The sequence below is a fragment of the Molothrus ater genome, chromosome 9 (assembly GCF_012460135.2).
Source record: "Molothrus ater isolate BHLD 08-10-18 breed brown headed cowbird chromosome 9, BPBGC_Mater_1.1, whole genome shotgun sequence".
Lineage (NCBI taxonomy): Eukaryota > Metazoa > Chordata > Aves > Passeriformes > Icteridae > Molothrus > Molothrus ater.
In genome coordinates this window covers 21,003,804-21,025,908 of record NC_050486.2, presented here as the reverse complement: position 1 = coordinate 21,025,908, position 22,105 = coordinate 21,003,804, and the positions used below count along the sequence as shown (strand labels likewise).

Sequence of the window (22,105 nt, the reverse complement as noted above, 5' to 3'; positions counted from 1 at the left end):
CTCCAGTGAAGGGGTTTGTGTGGCAACTGCTTTCCTTCCTGGGCATCTGGAGTGGCCTAAGTGATGTTGTGCATCACCACACCTCCTCAGGCCCTGCAGACCCACTGGTGTCTCCATGTGCCATGGTGTGTGCTCTTCTCCTGCATTGTGTCTCTCTTATTACTAATGGAGCATGGATGCATTTTAGCTGCTGGTCAGCCCTCATTAATATCCAGAGATGACAGGTTGACATTTGTAAAGAAGACTTGCATTGACCTTCATGTTGTGCATCGGTGCGGTTGTCGTACAGTGCCCTGTGCTGGATGCTTCTCCCTGTGCTGCCTCGGGAATGCATTTGTGTTAGCAAAGGGACCGACTGCTCTGTAACCCTTTGCTGCTGTCAGGAGTGCAGGCAGTGGCTGGATGTCTCTGCATCCCTCTGCCCATTCCAGGACTGGTTGCTGTAGAGCCTCCATCCATCCATCCCAGTGAACAGGACTGGAGGGTGTTGGGGTTGCGCTTGTGGCTCCTTGTGGAGCTTTCTTATTTGGGAACTGGGACCTTAATGGAACACAGCTTTATAGCAATAGCAATGACCCGTCTTCTTCCTTTTCCTGGCTCTTGTCTGGGGAAGCAGTAGAAGAAAAGGCTGTGCTGCCCAGGCATCCTGAGTGCTGTCAGTTGCCTGTCTCTCCCCGAGCCCACGCCATCCTGGCTTGAGGACTGCTGCAACCTGCTCGACAATGACATTTATTAACAGAGGGGGCTTTGAAAAAAGGCAGACTGCTCCTGCACAGGCTTCTCACTGTAACTCTGTCTCCTCTCACCAGCCCGTCTGAGGCAATGGCTGCTGGTGTTGAAATTCATTAGTGTTACCTGACAGGCGATGGAGGCTTGCTCCGTCTGTTCCCACTTCCCTGCTCTCATGTCCCTGCTTCATGCACACTGATATTTAAAGCTGATGTGTGGCTCATAGGCTTGTTGCACTGTGACAGGTCTGGGGGTGGTTGAGAGAACTGAGAGGGTGGAAGGAAAGCAAAGAGGGAGGGAGATGGGACCTGTCTCAGGGTTTCTGTGAAAGCCCAGGGCTTTTCAGACCCTCTCCAGATGTACTGTCTTTCCACAGCTACTGCTTGTGAATTTTAAGAGCAGCCAGGCAGGTGTGGCTTGTCTGATGGGGGGGCAGAGAGAGATGGCACTGTGTGTTCTTGGTGAGGGCTTATCTGGTGGAAAGCAAGAGCAGGTGGGTTCCTCTGGCCTCTTGGCTGCTCTGTAGGGCTGAGAAGTTGTGGATGGGGGGCCAGAGGTCTAGCACGGTGTTTGTACTTCATTTTGGACAGAAGCATGTTTGCACTGAGTGGCAAAGTGACTCCAGCACTGAGGAGACACCTCCCGCCAAAGCTTTCAGATACACAGGAAAGTAACCCCAGTCTAACCTGAATTACTGGGATAATTCCCAGTTGGAGTTGGGGTTTGAGGATTTTTGTGGAGGTGTATGTCAGCATGCTTCAGTTTTTGTCGGCTGTGGTGTGGTTTGGGCTGTTTGTGTGTGGGCCACTCTACTGTGTGTGGGTGCTATGACATCACCCTGACAGTGGCCTCCTGGTTTGGCACTGTGGTTTTGGCAGTCTGCAGCTTCCTCTTTGGGAGAGTATGGATCTACCTAAACTGCTTTGAATTCCTAGTTTGACCCCATCTCATGTAAGTGCAGGTTAAGTGCAGACAGGTGCAGCTTTGCCTGTTGCAGTGCCATTTCTCTGCTAAATCAGTTCAGGTGCCTTAGCATAGGCTGTTATTCCCTTGCTAGCTCGTGCTGTTGGGAGAGGACACCTAAGCTTTCCTCTTAGCTGGGCAGACATGCCACTCTACATCAAAACAGAGGAGTACTTCTGAGCTGTGTGGTCCAGAGTGTTGACCAGCCTTGCTTTGAACAAAGGGGCCCAGCTGAGGTGGTTTGACAGCTCCTCTCTTTCACAATGGTGCTGTTGTTGCTTCAGCATCCAAGCAGCTTTCTTCATCAGTGAGGGATTTCCAGGGCAGGAGCCTGCCAGTGCTCTCCTTTGCAGCCCAATGCACAAGTGTTGGCCAGGACACAATTAAAATGTTCTGCATCTCATACAATGCAAGGTCTCCACAGAATGGATTTTTTTAGAAGGTTAAGATCAGGTCTATAAACCCCAAGATTTAATGTCCCTTTATCTTCCCATGGAGAAACTTGTTCTTTTAACTGCCTCAATATCAATACACCCTGTGTGTAGCAAGTGGCCCAATTTCTTTGTCTCCTGACATCCTGAACCCAGAAGCAGATGGACGTTAACCAGCTCTGATTAGTTGGGAGAATCAAGCATTAATTTTTTATACGCCAGAACCACCTGAGTGACGGAAATCAATTATGGCTGCCCCTCCCCCTTCCATATTAATGTGTTGGCTCTGAGCAGAGATGGAGGGACCTGTTGAAACGAGAAACCCCTATTTCTTCGTTTGACCCTCTAGATAATTAGGGTTAAATTGATATGCTATCGCACTGGTGACACATTTTATCTGCCTCTGTTTGTACAAGAGGATACAATAGTGGAGGAAGGACCAATTTGTGCCCTGCTTTAGCTAACCAGACTGAGATAAAAGGTGTCACTAGTATGATAACGTTCTTGCCTCATGCTCCTTTATTGTTGCTCAATTTGCCTTTTTTTTTTTTTTTTAATCTTGTTCTTTTTCTTTCAGTACCCTTGGTCATATTTTAACTCCATGCCATCGCATAATGACGCCCTGCTAAATGTGTGTGGAGATAGGCAACTCTGGCTGACAGCCTTCCCTGATAACCGAATTCCAGCCCATCCATCACCAGGCTGCTCTCCTTAACTTAAGGAAAGTGATAACTAAAGCAAGGCCGTTTATCACCGCCGAGCTGTGCGCTTCTTGCTGCCTTAGAGAGAGCTGGCTTCAACAGCAGAAATGCAGCCATGTCACTTCACCTCCTATTTGCATCCTGTTCATCTCCAGGCTCCATTTACCCTGCAGGGTGGTGAGGCAGGGCTGGATGGAAATCTGAGCCTGGGCTGGTAAAAGCTCTCTGAAAATGGTGCAGAGTTGCCACTGCTGACCATGGCCTAAGAAGGACTTAGACGTGCTTAGCTGATGGAGGACAGTGTGCTACCTGATGTCACTTGCTCTTCTGAGCAAAGGTGATCTGCATTTTGGGAGCAGACAAGAGTTATGCGCTCCCATCTTTGCTTCTGGGAGGACAGAGCGTCAGAGCTGCATTGGAGGCTGGAAAGTCCCACAGCCATTTTCAACTTTCTCTATACTGAATGCAGTTTGGCTGATGGGGTGGTTTTTGAAAGACAGCTTCCTTCCCAAAGAGTGAGAGCTTCAGTGTTTGGGAAGCCAGTTAGACCTCATTCAAAAACTGGCAGGATCATGGAATGTTGAACGCAGCAAAATGTGCCATCATTTCTCCCTTACCTGAGGGAGGGCCAAATCCTGAGCTCTCTGCTAAAGCAAAGCTGCCCTCCGTGAGCAAGTTTGGCTCTGGCAAGAGCAAGAAGCCCGACTGAGCCCAAAAGCTTATTTTTCAAATAAGTGAATGCTCAAGTGAATAGTGGCTCTGATAAATAGACATACTTCCTTGCAGCCCATGGTACTTCTGTTCCCCAGGAGAGCCACAGATGTGCCTTATTCAGTCCAGCCTGGAAAAGATGATAGAGAAACTCCTGTCTGGTCTCAAGGCTGAAGAGTGGGGGGGAACACTGCAGGGATTTCTTGGAGCTGGGGAAAAGATTTTGCAGGGATATTTTCGTCCCCGTGGCTACCGGGAAACCTGGGTTCTGTGCAGTGAAAGCCCCTGGTTCCCTGTGCCTGGAGTGCTGTATGTTCAGACTAGACCAGACCCATACAGCAATCCTTTGGTAATCCTTGCTCAGTGGCTGTGACCACAATAGCCTGGAGCCACCAGGACCACACCTTTCAGCTCAGGGATAGACTTATGTTTTGATCTGTGCTGCTGACAGCTCACCGAGGTTATAACGCGAGTGTTGGTCCCCTGGTGCTTGAAAAACTTGAAGCCCCTCTGCTGCTGACTAGAAATGAGGGGAGCACAAGCTTGTAGGAGGAGGGGCAATGTCCTGAGGTCACACAGCTTCACAGGCAGTTTCTGGGGTTGTTACTTGTTTGCAAAAATGTGTCATTTATTTAGTTGACATATTTATTTGGAGCATTTATTTTCTCCAATTAAAGACCCACTGTCCAGCGCCCAGGGCACACTGCCATCAGTCTCAGGGTGAAAATAGAACCAGACTGTCCAGTTTGCTGGGCCTTTTGGTCCCACAGGGATAGCAGTGCTTTAGATGTCATTCGTTGCAGTGGGTGGTTTGCTGTCAATTCCTGTGGCTAACAAGAACAATGCTGCTCTCACTTCTTCTGGGCCCTATCCAGAAGTTAGGTAAATGGATAATTTTTCTTCTAACTGGAGCTAGGCTGAGACCTGTATTAATGAAAGCCTCTTGGGTTTGGAGGAGAAACTAATTTTTTGTAACATACCTTTTGCTAACTTCTGTTATCATCTTCTCTAGCTAAATGTGAGCAGACTGAAAGAGGTTGAGCTAATCAAGTGCCTATATTTAGACCAGTTGTTTATTTTAGATGGTTCCTTTTCTTGTGATTCTTGATTTGGGCACCAGCAAAAAGCAGCTTTCCTGGAGAAAGAGCTTTCTCGGCATGCTGCTTGGGGCTGGTTGGGTCTGTTCAACTAAGGGACATCATGGACATCTGTGTAATGGCTGTAAAGTGCATGGGGCAGGCTGCTGTTTGTGTGGCAGTGTGCAATTGTGAAGAGTGACTCCAGTGGTGTCAGATGAGCTGTGCCCAGGGATGGGACTGTGCTGTCAACTTGCACTGCTTGCCCTGCAAACGCCGTGGCCCTGCTCCTTGCAAGCTCCTTCTTTTGACAGCCTTCCTGCTTTCAAAGAGATTCCTCTGGACATTCTTATTCAAATGTATTTGTATTACTTAAATGATTGGTCCTGAATCATCACATGTACATCTTCTCAGAACCAGGCATTTGACTTTGGCATAGAAGTCTATTACTTTGTTAGCCTAAGAAGGGCAAAGGTAGTACACAGGTGGTCCCAGTGTGTGCTGGCTCTGTTGGCAACATATTCCCAGGAGATTCCTCTGGATATGTTTCCCAGCTTCCTTCCTTTTCTTTGCCGCAAAATGGAGGAGTCACCAAGACCAGACTGCTCTGGTACTGCACTACCCTGGGTCTCACATTATCTGCAAGTGCATTATCTGTGTTGCTCCTTCATCTCCTTACTTGGGGAAATGTCTGGAGAGATGCTTCTCTGTTCACCAAACGGTTATGAGCTAGGCTGACCACTCAGGTACTGCCTGGGATATTGATGGTGCCCCTTAGGGTGTTTACCTTGTATCCACTTCTCACCAGAGCTTTTTCCTGTATTTCAGTCTTGAGTCTGAAAGCTAGTCTGGGCTATTCATGCTTTCCTCCTTGGGGAGCAAGAGAAGACTTTGCCCTGGACGTGGTGGTCTGTGTTCAGATGTTTGATCAGCTGATGCTGGCACTTCTAGCTTTTTCTCCTCCCCTACAATCTCCTCCTACAGCCCCCATGTGCCTGAGGAAGTTGGGAGATTCCCCACCCTATCTGTTTGCAAAAGCTGATTCCTGGGGTTGTGACTTTTAACATGCACAAACAGCGCTAATTTAGTCATTTATTTAGTTGACATATTTATTTGGGATGTTCCTTTGCTTCACTTAAAGATCCTGTGACCAGTGCCCCAGGCACGCTCAGCAGTATGTGAATGAACAAGATCCATCAATTACTCTTGATCAGATCAAAGTGGCCAGGAAATACTCCCATAACTCATGTCCCTGCACAGGCTTGGCTGGAGCCACACGGTTTGCGACTCAGCGTTCCCCAGCTGAGGGGCACATCCTCGCTCCCCTGCAAACACACTGGGATTGGCACAGACTGGGAGAAGCAGCTTTCCTGAGCTGCTGCTGTCCCTTCAGGCAACTCACCTCCCTTACTGGTGCTGTTTTGTTTTGAGCCCTATTCCATCAGCTTGCTGTAGGAAGGGGGAGAATCAATACGTGTGCTCACAGCTCTGGCTGCTGTGCTCACAGCCCTAGTGAGACAGTGTGCATCACCTTGTATCTAAGAGTTGTGTCTGCTCTCTTCTTCCAAGCACCTGCTTGGAAAACAGCCTCTGCTTTCTTAGCCCCACAGCATTGCTGTCCGAAAAATGAATGCTTTGGTGCCTCCTTCCCTCCCTTATATCTTTTTTGATGTTTTAACCATAAAGCCCAAATGGAGAAGCACCAGGGCATGACAGGTGAATTGTCAGTCCTTCTGTCTGCCCTGTAAGCTGCTGGCAGAACAGGATGGTTTTGCAGGGATTTGGGATGGGTTTACTTAGCCAAGGAGAGCCTGTTTTCTCCAGTCGTGTTTGTGTGTTGGCCAGTGTGGAGAAGAGCTGAGTGCTGCTCAGTACACAACTGTTCAAAGTGTTTAGTCTAAAGGGTTTCAGCAGCCTGGATGTATGTAAGTCTTAAGCCAAGCTATACTCCCATGAGATTTTTTTGCCAAGAGCTATAGTGTTTCTGATGTGCAGCATGATGTTACAGCAGACTTGAGTCTTTTCCATCTCTGAACAAAATGCACTTAAGAAAACAGAGTTTGTGTTGTCAAGGCACTGATTGAATCAAACTTGCTCTCTCTTCTCTCTTACAGGTTACCAGGACAATGCCAGTACTTAGGGCTGCCGGTTGCTGATTACTTCAAACAGTGGATTAATCTGAAAAAGGTACTTCTGTGCAAACTGCCATGGTCCCTATCTCCCTGTCTCCCTCCTCCCCTCGTCCCTTCACTTTTCCTCTTTTAGGAGGTGTCTAATAACTACTGCTGTTTTGCATTGAAATGAGTTATTTTCTCAGAAGCTGGGCTGAGCGAGTCCTGCAGCTCCCTATTGTATCTCCTCTAATAGAGTCTTACTGTACTTGATGGGATGTGTTCTGCAGCTGGGGAGAATCCCATTGTGGCAGGCACAGTGCAATGTCTGCATAATATTGGGACACTGTGAGACACTTTTCAGTGAAGGTTCTGTTGTCACCAGTATTGCTGACTTTGTTTTGTTTTGCAGCCATATAAGGCTCCTTGGAGCATGGCTCCCATCAGATGAAATTCCAGTTAATAAATGTGGAAATACTCCAATATAAAAATCAGCATTTCTCTTTGTGGCATGGGGAAAGGGAGCTGTCTCAGCAGCACATCCACCTAAGAGATCAGTGATCACTTTGCTAAGCAAAATGCCTTGGACTGAGTACTGTCTGGTTCCTTGTCTTTTGCTGCATGCCTTCACTGGGTGGTTAAGGAGCAGCATGCTGTGCATCCACAAGGACCCCTGGTGCAGCCGCTCATCTGCACAGAAAAGCATGGTGATGCCATAAGTCACAAACCAAAGTGGGAAGGAAAGAACAAGTGTGATTACAAGCAGGAGCAGGGTGAGGGAGGAGGCTGCAGTCTGTGCACAAGAGATATTGGGTTGGCCCCCGGTTAAACCTTTAGATGAGTAACATTCCCTTCCCCCATCCAATTCAGTGCTTTATTTGGGTTTCTATGCCTTTTCCTGGTAATTAAGGGTCTCAGTAAGGGAATTTTCTTATAAACAGCTCGTTGTTCTTACAGGCTTTTCTTTTGTTCTTTTATTTATTTATTGTTTTAAATGGAAGCGTGAGTGACAGGCTGAGCGGCCGCAGAAGGACAATTTGCATGATCTGTTCCGTCAAATAGGGTAGAACATGAACTTAACAAGGGATGCTGGCAGCACATTCCTGGCTGAACTTGTCAAAGGGTCTTGTATTTCCCTGCTGTCAGAGCAAATCTTTTGGCTGATTGCTGGTCCTTGGTAAATGAAATCTGAAAGCACATTGGGGCATTCTGCAGTTCAGTGACCATTAATGATCGCCATTTGAAGTTCACTAAACTTCCGGTGAATGGATAGCAGCTATATAACCAGCAGGTTGATGGCTGCAGAATAATAATACTAAAAAAAAAAAAAAATCCCTGTGTACTGTGATGTTTGCTAAGAAGTAGGTTGATCCAGCCATGCTCCTCCTCTGGGCCTCAGGATTAATGACTTATGGCACTTTCCCATAGTTCAAGGCTTCTGGATTTAGTGTGTTAGGAGCTGGGATTCCTCATTATGTAGATGTCCAGACAAGTGTCTCTTCTTCAAGGTGAGCATTCATGTACTGCATGTCAGCAAATACTGTGATACTAAGCTGAGAGCTGCTAAGCATCCATGAAGTCCCAAGCACAGAGCTAAAGGCAGGAGCAGGAGGGAAGTTGTTTCAGTGAAATGTTCCTCTTTCCAGCTCCCTAAGCATGTAGGATGGGGGCACGTGGGTTGGGTTGTCCTCCTCTGCAGATGTATTACTTGGAAAGTAAAGCTTCAACCTCCTTCAGATTGTGCAGGAAAGGGGATGTGAGAGAGAAATGTTGGTCTTCTTCCAGCCCCTCTAGTCCCTTAAAAACAATGAAGTTTTTCTGACACTATAATACCTGACTATAATACCCTCTGAACACAGAATGGTTCCAGGGACCCTGTGTCCCTCTGGGAAGTGACCCCCCTGTTGCAGAGAAGAGCAGGGGCCTCTCCTGTCTTGTGGCTAAGAGCTGCTTCTCCTCAGACTTACCCTGGGGTGCTGATCCTTCTATGCCATGCACTGCTTTCAGGTGCTTGTGGGGCAACTGCCTGTGTGTTTTCACAAGAGAGAATTGTCTGCCTAGGTAACTAATTCTGTTGAAGCAGATGGACCCAGTGGAGACTCAGTCTCTATTGAATGAGCTCCCAGTGTGAGACAGATAGGAGTGGACAGGTAACTAGCCCCTCCATTCATCCCTGCATAGCTCAGGTAGCCCTTTCCCCCTCCTTCTGGCACATTCCTGACTTAGAAATACCTCCTAGGCTGAATCTGCCTCTGACCTGATCCATGAAGTAAGTGAAGGTGTTGGAGGGTGGGTAGGGCTTGCAGCGTGAAACTGATGAATTCTAGATCATGGATAATGCAGAGACTTGAATGTTTCAGATCTCAAGAAAACAGGCACATATGACAGAGAGCAGTTCCTGAAGGATGGCCCCACCTGCACCTGCTGGATCTTCTTTGAGTCTTTGCTTATGAGCAGTGATAACAAGAGGACCTGTCTGAATTAGGGAGCTCCTGCTGCAACTACCAGGCAATGCTGAAGTAGGATTACACACAGACAAGTTTGTGTACCTGTGTGTATTGCAGTAGCAACAAAATAGGTTCCAGATTCCTCTGCCAAGGCACGCACAGCTTCCAGTCCTCTTTGTCTCTTGTTTTGTATCATTTTAAGAAACAGTCCTTGTCTGGACTCCCTCTGCCAGAGCATAAGATGCTCCAGAGCTCAGCAGATCTTCTTCCTGCAGTGGTGAGAGAGTCTTTCTCAGAGTTCATTTGCCAATAAATGTCCCTTTCCACTGCTGTGCTGCAGGAGCAGTTGAAGTGAGAACTTTGTGCCTGCAGGCAGCTTTCACAGTTTCCAAGACCTGCCTCTCGGGCAAGCTGGAGACAGGAATTGGCCCCAGTAGCTGTCACGATTACTTTGCCTCAGGCAAACCTTGTTGGATTGATCTGGCCGTTCAGGTGGTGGTGAGCTCCACATCTGACTGCTGCAGTGGTGGCCACAGTGTGTTGGGATCTGTAAAAAAGCCTTCTGTGGAGGAGATGGGGGGGGGGAAACTGCCTGTGCGCTTGACCATGTTTGCTGAAGTTTTACCTTGCCCTGTGCCCCCCCCAGAGCCTGCTAATGCATCCCTTCTGTCAAGCCTGGTCGGTGTTTGCTGACATTTTTAATGTCACTGAGCGATCTCGTATCTCTGGTGAACTGTCAGTGTGGAGCTGACTCGGGGCACAGAGTTTATCATGTTCTTCACTTCGATTAGCTCAGCCTTGTGGGAGGGCAGCAGAAAGCAGAGGAGGCTTTCTTTGAATGCTGCAACATTTCAGATATCCCCCTAAACCATCTCAACAGAGAGCCACCGTCCCATCTGCCAGTTCTCCTTAGGGACCTGTCATGTTGATCTGCAGAGGCCCTGTGGGTTAGGACTGAGGTGCAGAACCTGAGCTACATCACTGGAGCTGGATGCTCAGGTGGAAATGACAGAGAGGGCTTCATGTCAGGAGAGAGGGGCACCAGCGGAGTAATGTGTGCAGAAAGCAGGAGGCCATGGGTCCAGATTTACGCAAAAAGGAAAACTGCTGCAGCTAGCAAGCTACAACCAAGCTGCTGCCTGGAGAATATCCTCAGGTAGCCTGGGTAAACCCATTACTGCTTATTCTAACACAAGGATCAGCTCTCATTTGTGCTCCCTCTGCTCTTTCAGGAGCCTCTGTGGTTTGTTTTCCAGGTCCCACTAGAGTTAGCAGCATGGTTGGTCCCATGATGAATCCTCACCCCTGGAGCTGGAACCAGCGCTGTGTTTGGCTGAGGACACAGTGCCTGCAATCACAGGGTGTCCAAGAGCCTGGCAATGGGAAATCCAGCAGGCAGTAGGAGTTGTAGGAGCACCATTGCACCACAGCATATCACTGAAGGGAGAGTGGTTTAAAGGAGGGAGGAGGTGGAGGAAGAGAGGTGAAGATAGATTTTCTTACAATGAGCTTGTGCAAGAAGAATGTCAGAAAGATGATGAGGGTATCAAAATGGCCAGACCAAATATGTTACCCAGATGATCTTTGTGGCAGAGGCCAGTAGCTGGTGCTCACAGGTGTAACAGGGAGAGCATGGCTTTAGTCAGCTTTCTCTGACTCCCAGCAATGGTCTCCTCAAGAACTGAGAGCTGTCCCTGGACCACTGTATCTAGCAAAGTCTATCTACCAGAAACTTGTACACCCTTTTCTGAATCTGCTCATGCTTTCAGTTTCTACAGCATCCTGCGGCAATGACTTTTGCTATTTAATTATGCATCAATTATACTCTGTTTACTCATGCATTGTGTGAAAATGCAGGTCCCTTTTTTTCTTTTAAACCTCTTGTCAGATTATTTTCTTTGACCTAAGTCTTGCATTGTGTGAAAGAGCATGTGTTTCTAGTTCTTCGTGGTGTTACTCTTGATTTCAGACCTCAGTCATATTGCTGCTCAATTGTCTTTTCCAGCTCAGCAAAACTTTTTGGAGGGCTTGCACAAAGGCACTTGTGGGCTCTGTGACTCTAGAATTGGCTTGTGAGATTCTTAACATGTGTGCACTATCCTTCCTGGTCTTCCATTTATTCTCTGGATGTTTTGCAGTTAAAAGATAAGAGGAGTGGTTTATGTATCCACTAAGGGTTTGTTTTATTCTTTGTTTCTCAAATTATATTTCTTTTATTTTTTTAAAGAAGACAATGTTCATACCCATCATTGAGCTGTCCCTTTCTCCTGGCATCTTTGACCATCTTTGATTTCTATTCAGAGGGTGCAGCATGTCTTTAGATACAGTAATAGTGGCTGCTTTAGGAGTGAGAGAAAACTGGTCTTAGTTTGACATCCTCCTGAAATTCAGGGGAGTTTTTATGAAAGGTAAGAGTTGAATGATGTGTGTGAAGGAATGCAACTTTCCCTCTCTGGGCATGATGAAACAGGCTTGACAGAGCCTTGGGGAGCACAGTGTGACCATGCTGGGGTGCTGTGGCTGTGCACAGAGCTGGCCTTTTCCGGGGCCAGGCTTTACTGATCTGCAGATATTTCTGTTTGGAAGTGAACTGTTAATACACATCCACAAATATTTTAAGGTCACCTACTTGCATTGTGAAATCTGTCAGAGGAAGCATGTAATAGGATGTTTTTGTTAATATTTGGCTACTAGAAATAAACACATCTTAAACAAACAAAGATTTGCTAACAGCTTTCTGTCTCTCCTCTGAATTAACAATTCCTTCTGCCTTTGGGGTGGGAGGCAGGGCTGTACTTCTCAGGCACTTGGTGCTGAAGTGTCTTGAGTGCTTTAGCTGAAGATCATTGAAATGGGTGAGAAATGGTTTGTGTGTTAAGCCATACATTTGGAAGTTGTGGGGTCTAACTTCTTGAGGACTTAGAATGATTGTTATCAATTTCCTGTTTATTGAGTTACTGGCTGCAGGGAATATAAAATGCCTGGTAAGGTTAGAAATGCCAGAGGAGGCATTTCTAACCTTATCCTCAGGCAAAATGCTTCATGGCCAGAGCATCAAGCACATGAATAAATGTTGCCTCCTAACTGTGAAGAACTGTGCCCAGGGCTTTGCTGGTTTGTAGCATGGGTGCCTGTTCTGAGACCCTGTCAAACCTTCCTTTAGGGGGACCTGGGCTTGCTTGGTTCCTTGCCCCATCAGTGAAGCTCTTGGCTTTGGAAAGTCTCAGAGGGCAGAAATGGGAGAGGTTGTGAAAGGAAACACAAGGAGAAGAGTGACTCCAGAGCTAGGGAAGTAAGGATATCTGTTTCACAGAGATGAGGAAAGTGTGGCATGGCACTGGTTCATAGTTGGAAGGAAATGGAAGGAATTGCTTATAACAGCAAAATGACGGTGTTTAATAAATACTTTGCTCTGTATTTACAGAAAGGCAGAGGTCGCCATATTGCTGAGCAAGAGGTTTGCTGTTACAACACAATTTTCTGATAAAAGTCAAGTGGTGAATTGGTTGGCATTTTGCATAGCTGGTTTACAGGAGTTTTAAAGAGCTGGCTGAGATGCCCTGGACTATTAATAAGTCTTTGAACATGGGGGAAGTTCTAGAGGACTGGAAGAAAGCTAATGTTGTACCAGTAATTTAGAAGGGCAAATGGGATGACCGATGAAGTAATTATAGCCCTATCATCTTGACATTAATTCTGGGAAAGTAATGAAAAGCCAGATATCATAGTTGATTAATAAAGAATGAAAAGAGGGTAATATAATGCCAATCAATGTGGATTTATGGAAACTAGATCTTTTTCAAACTAACATGATATTTTTTTTATGAAAATACATGTTTGGTTGATAAAGGTAACAATGTCAATGTAATATACTTCTAGAAGGCATTTGACTTGGTACCTTATGACATTTTGATTAAGAAACAAGAGTGATACAAAATCAACATGGCACACATTACATTGATTAAGAAAGAGCAAACTGACAGCTCCTAGCATTTAATTGTAAATGGATAATCATCATGGAGTGCATGTCTTCCTAGTGGTGTCCCACAGGGATCTATTTCTCAGACCTCTTGTATTTAACACTTTTGTCAATGCCCTGAAAGAAAACATAAAAATTATTTTCGATAACGTGCAGATACTGCATCTAGAAGGTGGCTGCTGTTGGATTTATAAACAGGCAATCGTGAAGAGGAGCAAAGGGGCTGGATCACTTCTTTCTTTGGGTTTGGTTTGACCACTGGGATGTTGGGATCCCATCTGCATCAGAAAGAATTCTAGAAGCTTGGAGACTGGATGAGAACTGGAAGACCTGAGGAGCACTCGCCATGCAGCAACAACCCTGGGAGCCATTTAGGGTACCAGAGAAGGCTAAGGGCTGTAGTTGCCAAATATCTAAAGGGAGATGCGATAAGAGGTTCCTTCATGGAAGCAGACAGAAGCATAAGCAGTTCTAGTTCCTGGAAGCCAAAGCAAGGTAATTTAGGTGCAGATCTTTAAGTGTGGGGTAATTAACCATTGGAACAACTTACCAATGGCTGTGGTGGATAATCCAGCTCAGGAGGGAAAGCTGTTTTCCTAAAAACATCATCTGTGGTTTAGACAGGAATTTGGGGCAGTGCTGTGGCCTGTGCAGGTCAGGCAAGCCGATCATGGTTGTTTCCTCTACCGTGATGATCTTTGCCCGTCTGTCTTGCACAGCTCTGGCCGCTCTGTTCCTTGCAGTGAGAGCACTCTTGAGGGCTCCTGGCTTGGGGAGCACAGACAGCAGGAACAACACAAGGCTGGGAATGCAGGGGGAAGCATCGTGGGGAATGCAGCACCTCTGGCATGGTCAGAGGAACCCTCCTGCTCCGGGGCTGGAGCACAGCAGACATCCACGACTTCTCCTTTAAATCTGTCGTGCAGCTGTCTGAACTCTGAAATTTCTTTCACTCTCTCCCTCGCCTTGTTAACATGTGTTGCCTTTGGGGTAATCAGGGAAAAAATATTATGTCCTTTTACAATTACCGGGTTTTGGAATATTAAAATGTCTCTCTGCATCGGCAGTGTTATTTTGATTGGTATTCTAACCTTTGACTAGCCCATAAAGCGAGCCGCTCTTCAAGCCAATATTGCGGGACTGAAATTTAATTCCGAAATGATTCCAGATAATAGGGAGACAGATAATATATGCATGAAGGATATTATGTTTGGACTAAATGCAGCAGGGCCAGGGCTTGGGAGTTGAATAATAGCCCAGAGTGAGTTATAATCTGTGGGACAGAAATACCTTACTGTCAGGGCCAGGAGAGGAACTCTTAAATCAAAGGGAGGGAGATGAGGAGGGAGTTGAGGATAGTCATCTCAATGGGAAAGGGCATCCAGGAGAGGCCTTAAAGGAGCGGCCCTTTCTGTCCTTCTGCAGAGCAACCTGTCCTTCCTTTCTTACTTAATAAGGAGTGCTGAGTAAAAATGTACTTCGAAGGAAAACCAATAGGCAGGGGATTCTGGAAGTTCTTGGCAGTCTTTTCCTTTTGTCTTCCTGGATTCCTTAGAAGAATGTACAGCATGGGTTGATGTCTTGGTTTCCCTACAAGTTGTAACCAAATGGACCAAGGGGTTGGGCAATACATGCTAAGGTAGAGTGCTCACATAATACAGAGTAATCATCAGGGTTGATTTTGACATCCTCTTTTACATAAAACAAAGAAAGTGTGACAGTGGTCACAGGGGTCTTTGGATGAGGGAAGAGACGAGGATTTGACTCCATATTTCAGAAGGCTTGATTTATTATTTTATGATATATATATTACATTATAACTATCCTAAAAAGAACAGAAGGAAAAGCTTCATCTCAGAAGGCTAGCTAAGCTAAGAATAGAATAGAAAAGAATGAAAACAAAGGCAGCTGGCTCAGACAGAGAGAGAGAGCCAGCTCTGTCGTGACTGGTCACTAATTCCAAACATCCACACGAGACCAATCATGGATCCACCTGTTGCATTCTACAGCAGCAGATAACCATTGTTTACATTTTGTTTCTGAGGCCTCTTAGCTTCTCAGAAGGAAAAATCCTAAGAAAGGATTTTTCATAAAAAGATGTCTGCGACAAGAAAGCACAGGCACAGCGTGTGGGCTACATGGACAGTAGTTGTTGTTCAGGGCTCTGCCCCCAGTGTTCTCGGCCTGGGACTCACTGCCAGTGAAGGTTGTCTCCCTCCCTCAGAGTTGCTGCCTAAGCTGGTGACTGGAGACACAGAGTAGAAGTAAATTCTGTGACAGCAGAGGTACAAATTCAGTGACTTTTAAACGTTGGAGGCTTTAAACAACACCTCCCTCTGGGCTCTCTGTACCAGGGAAGGGAACTTAAGGTTTTTGCTACTTACTCCTCTACACTTTGTGCTTTGCCAGCAGCTTCCAAGCGTGATGGAAGTAGCTCAGTCCTGTAACTTAACGTGCTGGGCAAGGTGTTGGGAGTTTTCTGTAGCTAGACTTCGCAGAGCATTGTGGATGACCATGCTGCCAGCTGTCCTGGGAGAAGGAGAACTGAGCAGGTAGAGACAGAGAATGATGTCTGCTGCTGGGTGACACAAACCCATGTCGATAATAACAGGCTTTGGCTCAGTGGCACGAGCTTATAGTTTCAAAGTAATGATCCCAGCCTCACATTTCATTTCCTTTCCTTGCAGTCTCAGGAGCTGGTCTTGCTACAGGCTGAGAGGGGCTCTAGATGCAGCCTGGAGGCTTCACTGGTTTTGGATTACTTAAATGATAACATACATGCCCATCTCAGGAGGGCAGAAATAGAGTATCCATTTTTGCCTAAATCAAATGATTTTGTGTTTCCCTCTCCTTGGTTTTTGGTTTTGTGGCTTTTTGTAAATTACATCATCAAAACACAGGATCAATTTTCTGTGGAGCTTGTGTCTGTACAAAGAGACAAGAAAGATGTGATCCCCTGAGGGTTCATGTAAGTTATATGGAAGCTACTTAGATCTACTCCAGGGTAAAGGGGATGCCTTAGTATTTTGGTCCTATTAACAACAAGCTCTTCCTGGAACTTCCTTCCATCCTTCTGTCCTTCTCATAGCTATGCTGCATGTTTTCTCATGGCATCTCACACACACATTAACTACTTTACCATCAGGGGTTCTCCTACATTCTCTTTTGCTAATGCATAATAAAATATGCTAGATGCGTGTTAAAAGTTCACCTCTTTTCCTAGGCAGGGTGTTTTGCAGCCTGAAGAGTTTCGCATACTGCATTCAGGGAGGACCTGCCACAGGTGGAAACACCCAGAGAGGAACAGAAGGGTCAGAGAACTGGTAGACATGACCTCCAGAGGAAGAATGAGGGATTTAGAGGACAAAGCCTCCAGCTGCACCAGGGGACATTTAAGTTGAACATTAGGAAGAATTTCTTCACAGAAAGGTTGATCAGATATTGGAATGGGCTGCCCAGAGAGGTGGTGGGGTCACCGTCCCTGGAGGTGTTTAAGGAAAGACTGGATGTGGCACTCTGCCATGTCTGGTTGACAAGGTGGTGTTAGGTCATAGGTTAGACTCCATGATCTCAGAGGTCTTTTCCAACCTAATTGCTTCTGTGATCTGGTATATTCAGCCTAGAGAAGACTAAGCAGAAATTGTTTTTGAGGAATGAAAGTGCTCAATTTCTGACCCGTTGTGGTGTATGGCTCTTGATCACATCCTCACCTGATGCAGGAAGATCAGTAAGCAGTGTCCATGGATAAGAGCAGGAATATGGAGTCTCTGCTCTTGTGAGTTCAGAAGAATGTGGTGGGGATGGTTTGGGTAGAGCTGGTCCTGCCTTGAAGCAGACAGTCAGTCATCACTTCTCCCTGCCTGCTTGCCCTGTGTGCTATGACACTACTTCCTTTACCCTTGCATTGGGCTGTCTGCATTCCTCGGGACACATCACTGAAACTCAAGAGTAAGTGAGCAGGGAAAGAAGGGGTATTTCCCTTGGTTGTCATGTACAGTCTCCACTCCCTCCTGATGGTGTCTGCCCAAGTCCCAGATGTTTGAACTGGGAAGATCCGAAGGCAGACTTTATTATTTGGCAGTGCCTTTGGGCTTCAAGTAAGAACCAGGGCCTCCTGTAGCCACAGGTGATACAAAGGGCTCTCAGGTAAGGTCAGAAGGTATTGATTCAAGAGAAACTGAGGAGCACAATTATGTTCCTTGGCCCTGTGTAGCCTGCAGCTACTGGACAAAGCAGAGAGGAGAATTTGAGCTTTTTTTTGCCTTTGAGCTTTTTTTAACCAGGGCAAAAGATTTGCCTTTTAAGTGAAATTCTGAGCAGTGGTTTGCTGAGCACACTGCCGTGGTCACTTTACCGAAAGCATCCTTGTCTATGCAAGTGGTTGGAGGCAGGTTGGCATTTGTGATTCTTTCTATGCACATTGTTTTAGCTGCAGGCAAAAGGCAGAAAGGCAGCTGCTCAGACCTTGTGTGCTGCTCTTCCTGCTGAGTGCCATATTGCTCAGCTGCACCTCACTGTGCCTGCATTCCCCGTGCTGGGGAATTTGAACATCTGTCCCCTATACCGAGGAGCCTCCTGGTTTCCATCTGGCTGTGTGTGTCTGCTGCTGCTGAGGTTAACCATACTGCTCAGACCTTTGTTCCATGGGTCTGGTTGCTGCTTGCAGGTTGAGGAAAGAGCTGGTAGATGAAGGCACAAATGTGTGAAAAATGGCCTTTCCTAGAGTCCCATAGGAAAGGGAAGGGACAGAGCATCCCTGCATCCCAGCCCTTTATCTAGAGCTTTACTTGAGTACCAGCACAGCTGCCCAGTGCCTGGGAAAAGAGCTGGTTTTCTCAGCATTTATTTGAAAGACAGAAGCTCCATGTAGGAGCATGAAAATAGGCTTTTGCAGTTCTCCAGGAAGGCATGATTGGCTATCAGATTTCCTAGCCTTGGGGATTAAAACACTACCTGGTTTGGTCCTCATTGTCCTACCAAGCCAGCATAGCTACAAAAGGGAGAGTGACTGCTGCCATCACCACCAGCAACCAGGCTGGTTTATGGTAGCCATTGGCTTACCTGTATGTTGTAGTGTGTTTTTATATTTTGTAATATTTTGAAGTAGTTTTGTTTTGTATTCCAATATTTTTCCCAAATGGTTTATCCCAGACTGTACTCCCCTCCCTTTATCTGTGTTATCCCTCTCCCAGGATGAGATCATCCCTAAACCCCCACCCTGGCTCTCTGTCAATCACTCAGCATCCCATCCCCCCCATCCAGAAGTTTCGGTCCAAGTTGTCGAGTGATTAGCCAGAGGCCAGGGGTCAGCCCCCCAGGCCTAGTCCCATACGCTGCCCTATATGTCTATCCCCCAGTTCCCATCCCTCAGAGATACCTATTGGTTGGTAAAATGTTATCTACTTTTGGTTTCCTGCTCCCTTGAAATGTGACCTTCGGAGATCTCCCGGGGCTCTCAGCAGGAGGCCCCCTGAGGCGGAGGAGCTCCTTTGGGATCTGAATAAAACCATGGACTAACCCCTGCTAAGAGTCGGCCCTTTTTCTTCTACCGATGTCTCTGGTGTCTCTTGTGCTGCAAAGGCGCCCAGCCCAGGTGCCCTCAGTACCCTCGGGGCACAGAGAGTGTCTCCCCGCTGTCGGCCGTGTCGGGGCTGCCCTCCCCGGTGTCTGCCGACTCGAGACTGGCCCAGGGTTCCTGAGAGGCTCGCAGAGAGACCGAGACACCTGTAAGTGGGAATAACAGAACTTTTTTTTTTTTTTTAATTTAATGAGATGTTCTTGGTGCCCTGTGCCATGTGTGATGCACTGTCCTACTGAAAGGGTTGGGACTTTGCTACTGGTGTCTTGGCTGGGAAAGTGTGGGTGTGCAGCCTCTGCCCCATTGTACAGAAGCATACCAGGGCTTGCCTTTGGCTTCTTGTGGGCTGTTTAAAGCAGCCAGAGATGGTGAGCAGCGAGATGGGAGATACAGTAGTAGAATTTGTATATTAATAACTTGCAGTACTTCACACTCATTAAATTAATTAATTAAATCCCTCAGAACCCCAAGGCTACTAAGGAAGTTGATTTCAGAGTTAGGATTAAAAGTCTCCTGTCACCCTTCCCCCATGCTGCCATAGCACTTCTGGCTTCATCCTGGCTTTTGCTCTTTCCACTTGCAGGTTTCCATGCTTGAGCTCTGCCTGCAGCCCAAGGATTGAATCTATCAAAGTGGCTTTTCTAAGAACTGGCTGAAAAGTCTACAGATATGATCTGCTTTTCTCTAGAAAACAACCCATCTTTTGCCCTTGTCTGGGCATAAACTTCTCTTATTTTGTAGCCTGCTGGGGAGGGCAGTTTTTATCACTCTGAAGCATGAGCCCAGCCAGGGTCTATCCCACAGTGACTGGTTGTCCCAGTTGCCTAGGCACTGTCTCCTACAGACCAGGACCATCTTCTCCTTGGGTGCTCTGACATGAGTGCTGCTGCCATATTTATGGGGCATCAAAGCTCCTGAGCAAATGACCATTCCCAAGCTTGCTCAATACCCATCGAGCTCTCAGCAGTCCCTTCTGGGTGTCAGTAGGTGTGGTGGGGCAAGATGCTTTTATTTACTGACAAACATGCACCTTTCCTTCCTTGTGTTCAATGTTGTGTTGCAAAAGCTCATAATCATGTTGTTTGATATTTTCCTGGACATCCTATCCACAGCTGAAATTGTAGGTCCCACTCATGGCTGATGGATCAGCTTCATCCACCTCACCTTTCTTTGAGCCAGGACATTGGCATTTCAACACTGCACTCAAAATACCTTAAAGCAAATGACTTACATTAAGCCGTGCAGGATGGAGTGTAGTTGAGCTGTTGTCTCTCCTCCAAGCATTGGTTGACATCCCTGATGGTTTTAGTGGTATGGAGATGAAATGCCAGTGTACTGTTCTCCCAGTGCTCCTCCTACGTGCATCCTGCAAATGTGTTTTTAAACAAACTGTAGATACTTATTGTATGGGTTTGTGCCAATTTCAGGAAAGCCTGTTCTCTGTGCTCTCCCATTGTGGTAACCTCTGTCAGCCCGGCCCTGACTGATGCTGTTAATATTTAAGAGATTGTTTGGGATCTCTGCCTTGGCTGTGCTCCTCAGTCAGGCAAGAGCTGTCCTGTGTGGACACTGCAGCTTCTTGCCCTGACTGTGTTTTGGAGGAGGCAGGTCTACCAGGATTCAGGGTAGCACAAAACTTTCAAAGAGCTAATTGCTAGCCTCCAGCAGGTCCAGACTGGACCTTTATTTCTATAGGTGAAGGTCTTTCAGCCTCCCTGGAACATGTCATTCTGTTCTTGCCTTTTGGCACCAACTGTATTTGGCCCCTGCAGTGTAGGGGTGTCCCCACACCTCTGCACAGCCCTCCCAGGTAGGAAGGAGCTGGTCTTGGCAGAGCTGCCAAACCAGAAACAGCTCCGAGTCTCTCCTGTGTTTTGGGTCTCTGTTTGCCATTGTACCATGTATGTTTTTCCCGTATGGAGCTGGTTCTGCTGCACCATTCCTTCCCCTGTGAGGACAGTCCATGCCAATGAGGAGGTGACTGATCCTCTGCTGGTAACTCTGTCACACACAGTTTCCAGCTACTTCCCAGGAGCTGCACATGGACGTCTGCTCTAAGCAGTAGAGGTGCATGGTCATTCCTCTTAGTGCAGGAGAGTTCTAGCAACACACTCCTAGCAACACACTCCTCCCCTATGGGGCCCAGCTAAATGCAGTTGTAAGAACGGGGCTGATGTGCTGTGGGGATAGGGGCTCTGACACATCCAGGAGACAGTAAAGCCATGTGACTGAATACCAGACTGTGTTTGCTCTGCCTAATTATCAAAAGTATGAGTTTGTTCTGCTAGGTGCACATTATGCCTTTATTGTGGTGTAATTATGCCAGCTGCCTATGTTTAGTGTCATAAAAAGGAATAAAATGCCCATTACCCGCCTAAAGAATTCTTCTTGTGGTTTTTTTTTTATTTTTATTGCTCTGGAGTACACAGTGGGGATATCTTTGGTCGGCAATTCTCCATGCAAAATAGCTAGTGAAATACTGTGCCTTTCAGAGAGCTCCTCCAGCCAGCAGGCTGCAAAGGCAGCTGGCCCACGAGCCTCACCTGGCTCTGCCTCTGTTGCTTTCTGCCAGCCCGGTCTGGTAGTCAAAATGGTGAAACCACCACAATGCCTTCCTCTGCAGGAGCTCAGCTGCTTTCCAGCAGCATTTTCCTGCTGCCATCCAGGTCCCAAAGCTCCCTCCTGCTGACACAGCACATGAGAGGTGCAGGATGCTTTCCAAGCCTGGGAAAAGATGCAGCCTCTCTACCTGCTGACCTGCTCAGGAAGACACAATGGTGCCTAGGTCTGGCTGAGGTATTTTTTGGATAGAATGCTGTGTTAAGGAGTCCCATGCCATGGGGGAGCACTTAAGGTTGTCGAGGGAGTAGCCCAGAGGGATGTGTGGGTGGGAGCCACACGTTCCTTTGCCCTCCCTCGTCTGGAAACACAAGCCAAGTGTCATGAACCTGCCAACGGCCTCATGGTGCTCTTGCAAGAGCAGGGATATCAAGCCTCATCCCCCAGCCAGCCCACAGCCCCTGCAGCTGGGTTTTGGCTGCTTTGAGGTTTCCTGTGGTGTCTAAATATCTGAGGCCATGTTTCTGTGGTGCTGAGAGATGCCTCAAAGGAGCCACATCCTCCAAGAGCTGAGGTTCTGTGCAAACATCAATTACTGAAACACATACCCTGCCAAGGAACAGCAGCGGGGGGCTTGCTTTGTGTGTGTAAATCCTAGGGGCATATTTGTGATATTAAGTAATTTCTGATGGAAAAAAAAAATAAAGAAAGCCCCATATCCAAATCCCACATCTTCAGAGGTTTTTAAAAGCTGCCTTTCCTTCTTCTAGTGTTTCAGTTTCTAATTGGAAACTGACTATTAGCCTCATTAGGAATGGTT

General features: G+C 46.9%; 1 protein-coding gene across 3 annotated transcripts in view; it reads left to right on the top strand.

The window, feature by feature from the left end:
- The window catches only part of ERI3 (ERI1 exoribonuclease family member 3), a 130,037-nt gene that overhangs the window by 45,088 nt on the left and 62,844 nt on the right, over positions 1 to 22,105 (top strand). For all 3 annotated transcript variants that reach the window (XM_036387760.2, XM_036387759.2, XM_036387758.2), the window contains exon 6: positions 6,726 to 6,798. In XM_036387760.2, coding sequence (XP_036243653.1) covers positions 6,726 to 6,798 — 73 coding nt within the window. The remainder of the gene's footprint in view (positions 1 to 6,725; positions 6,799 to 22,105) is intronic.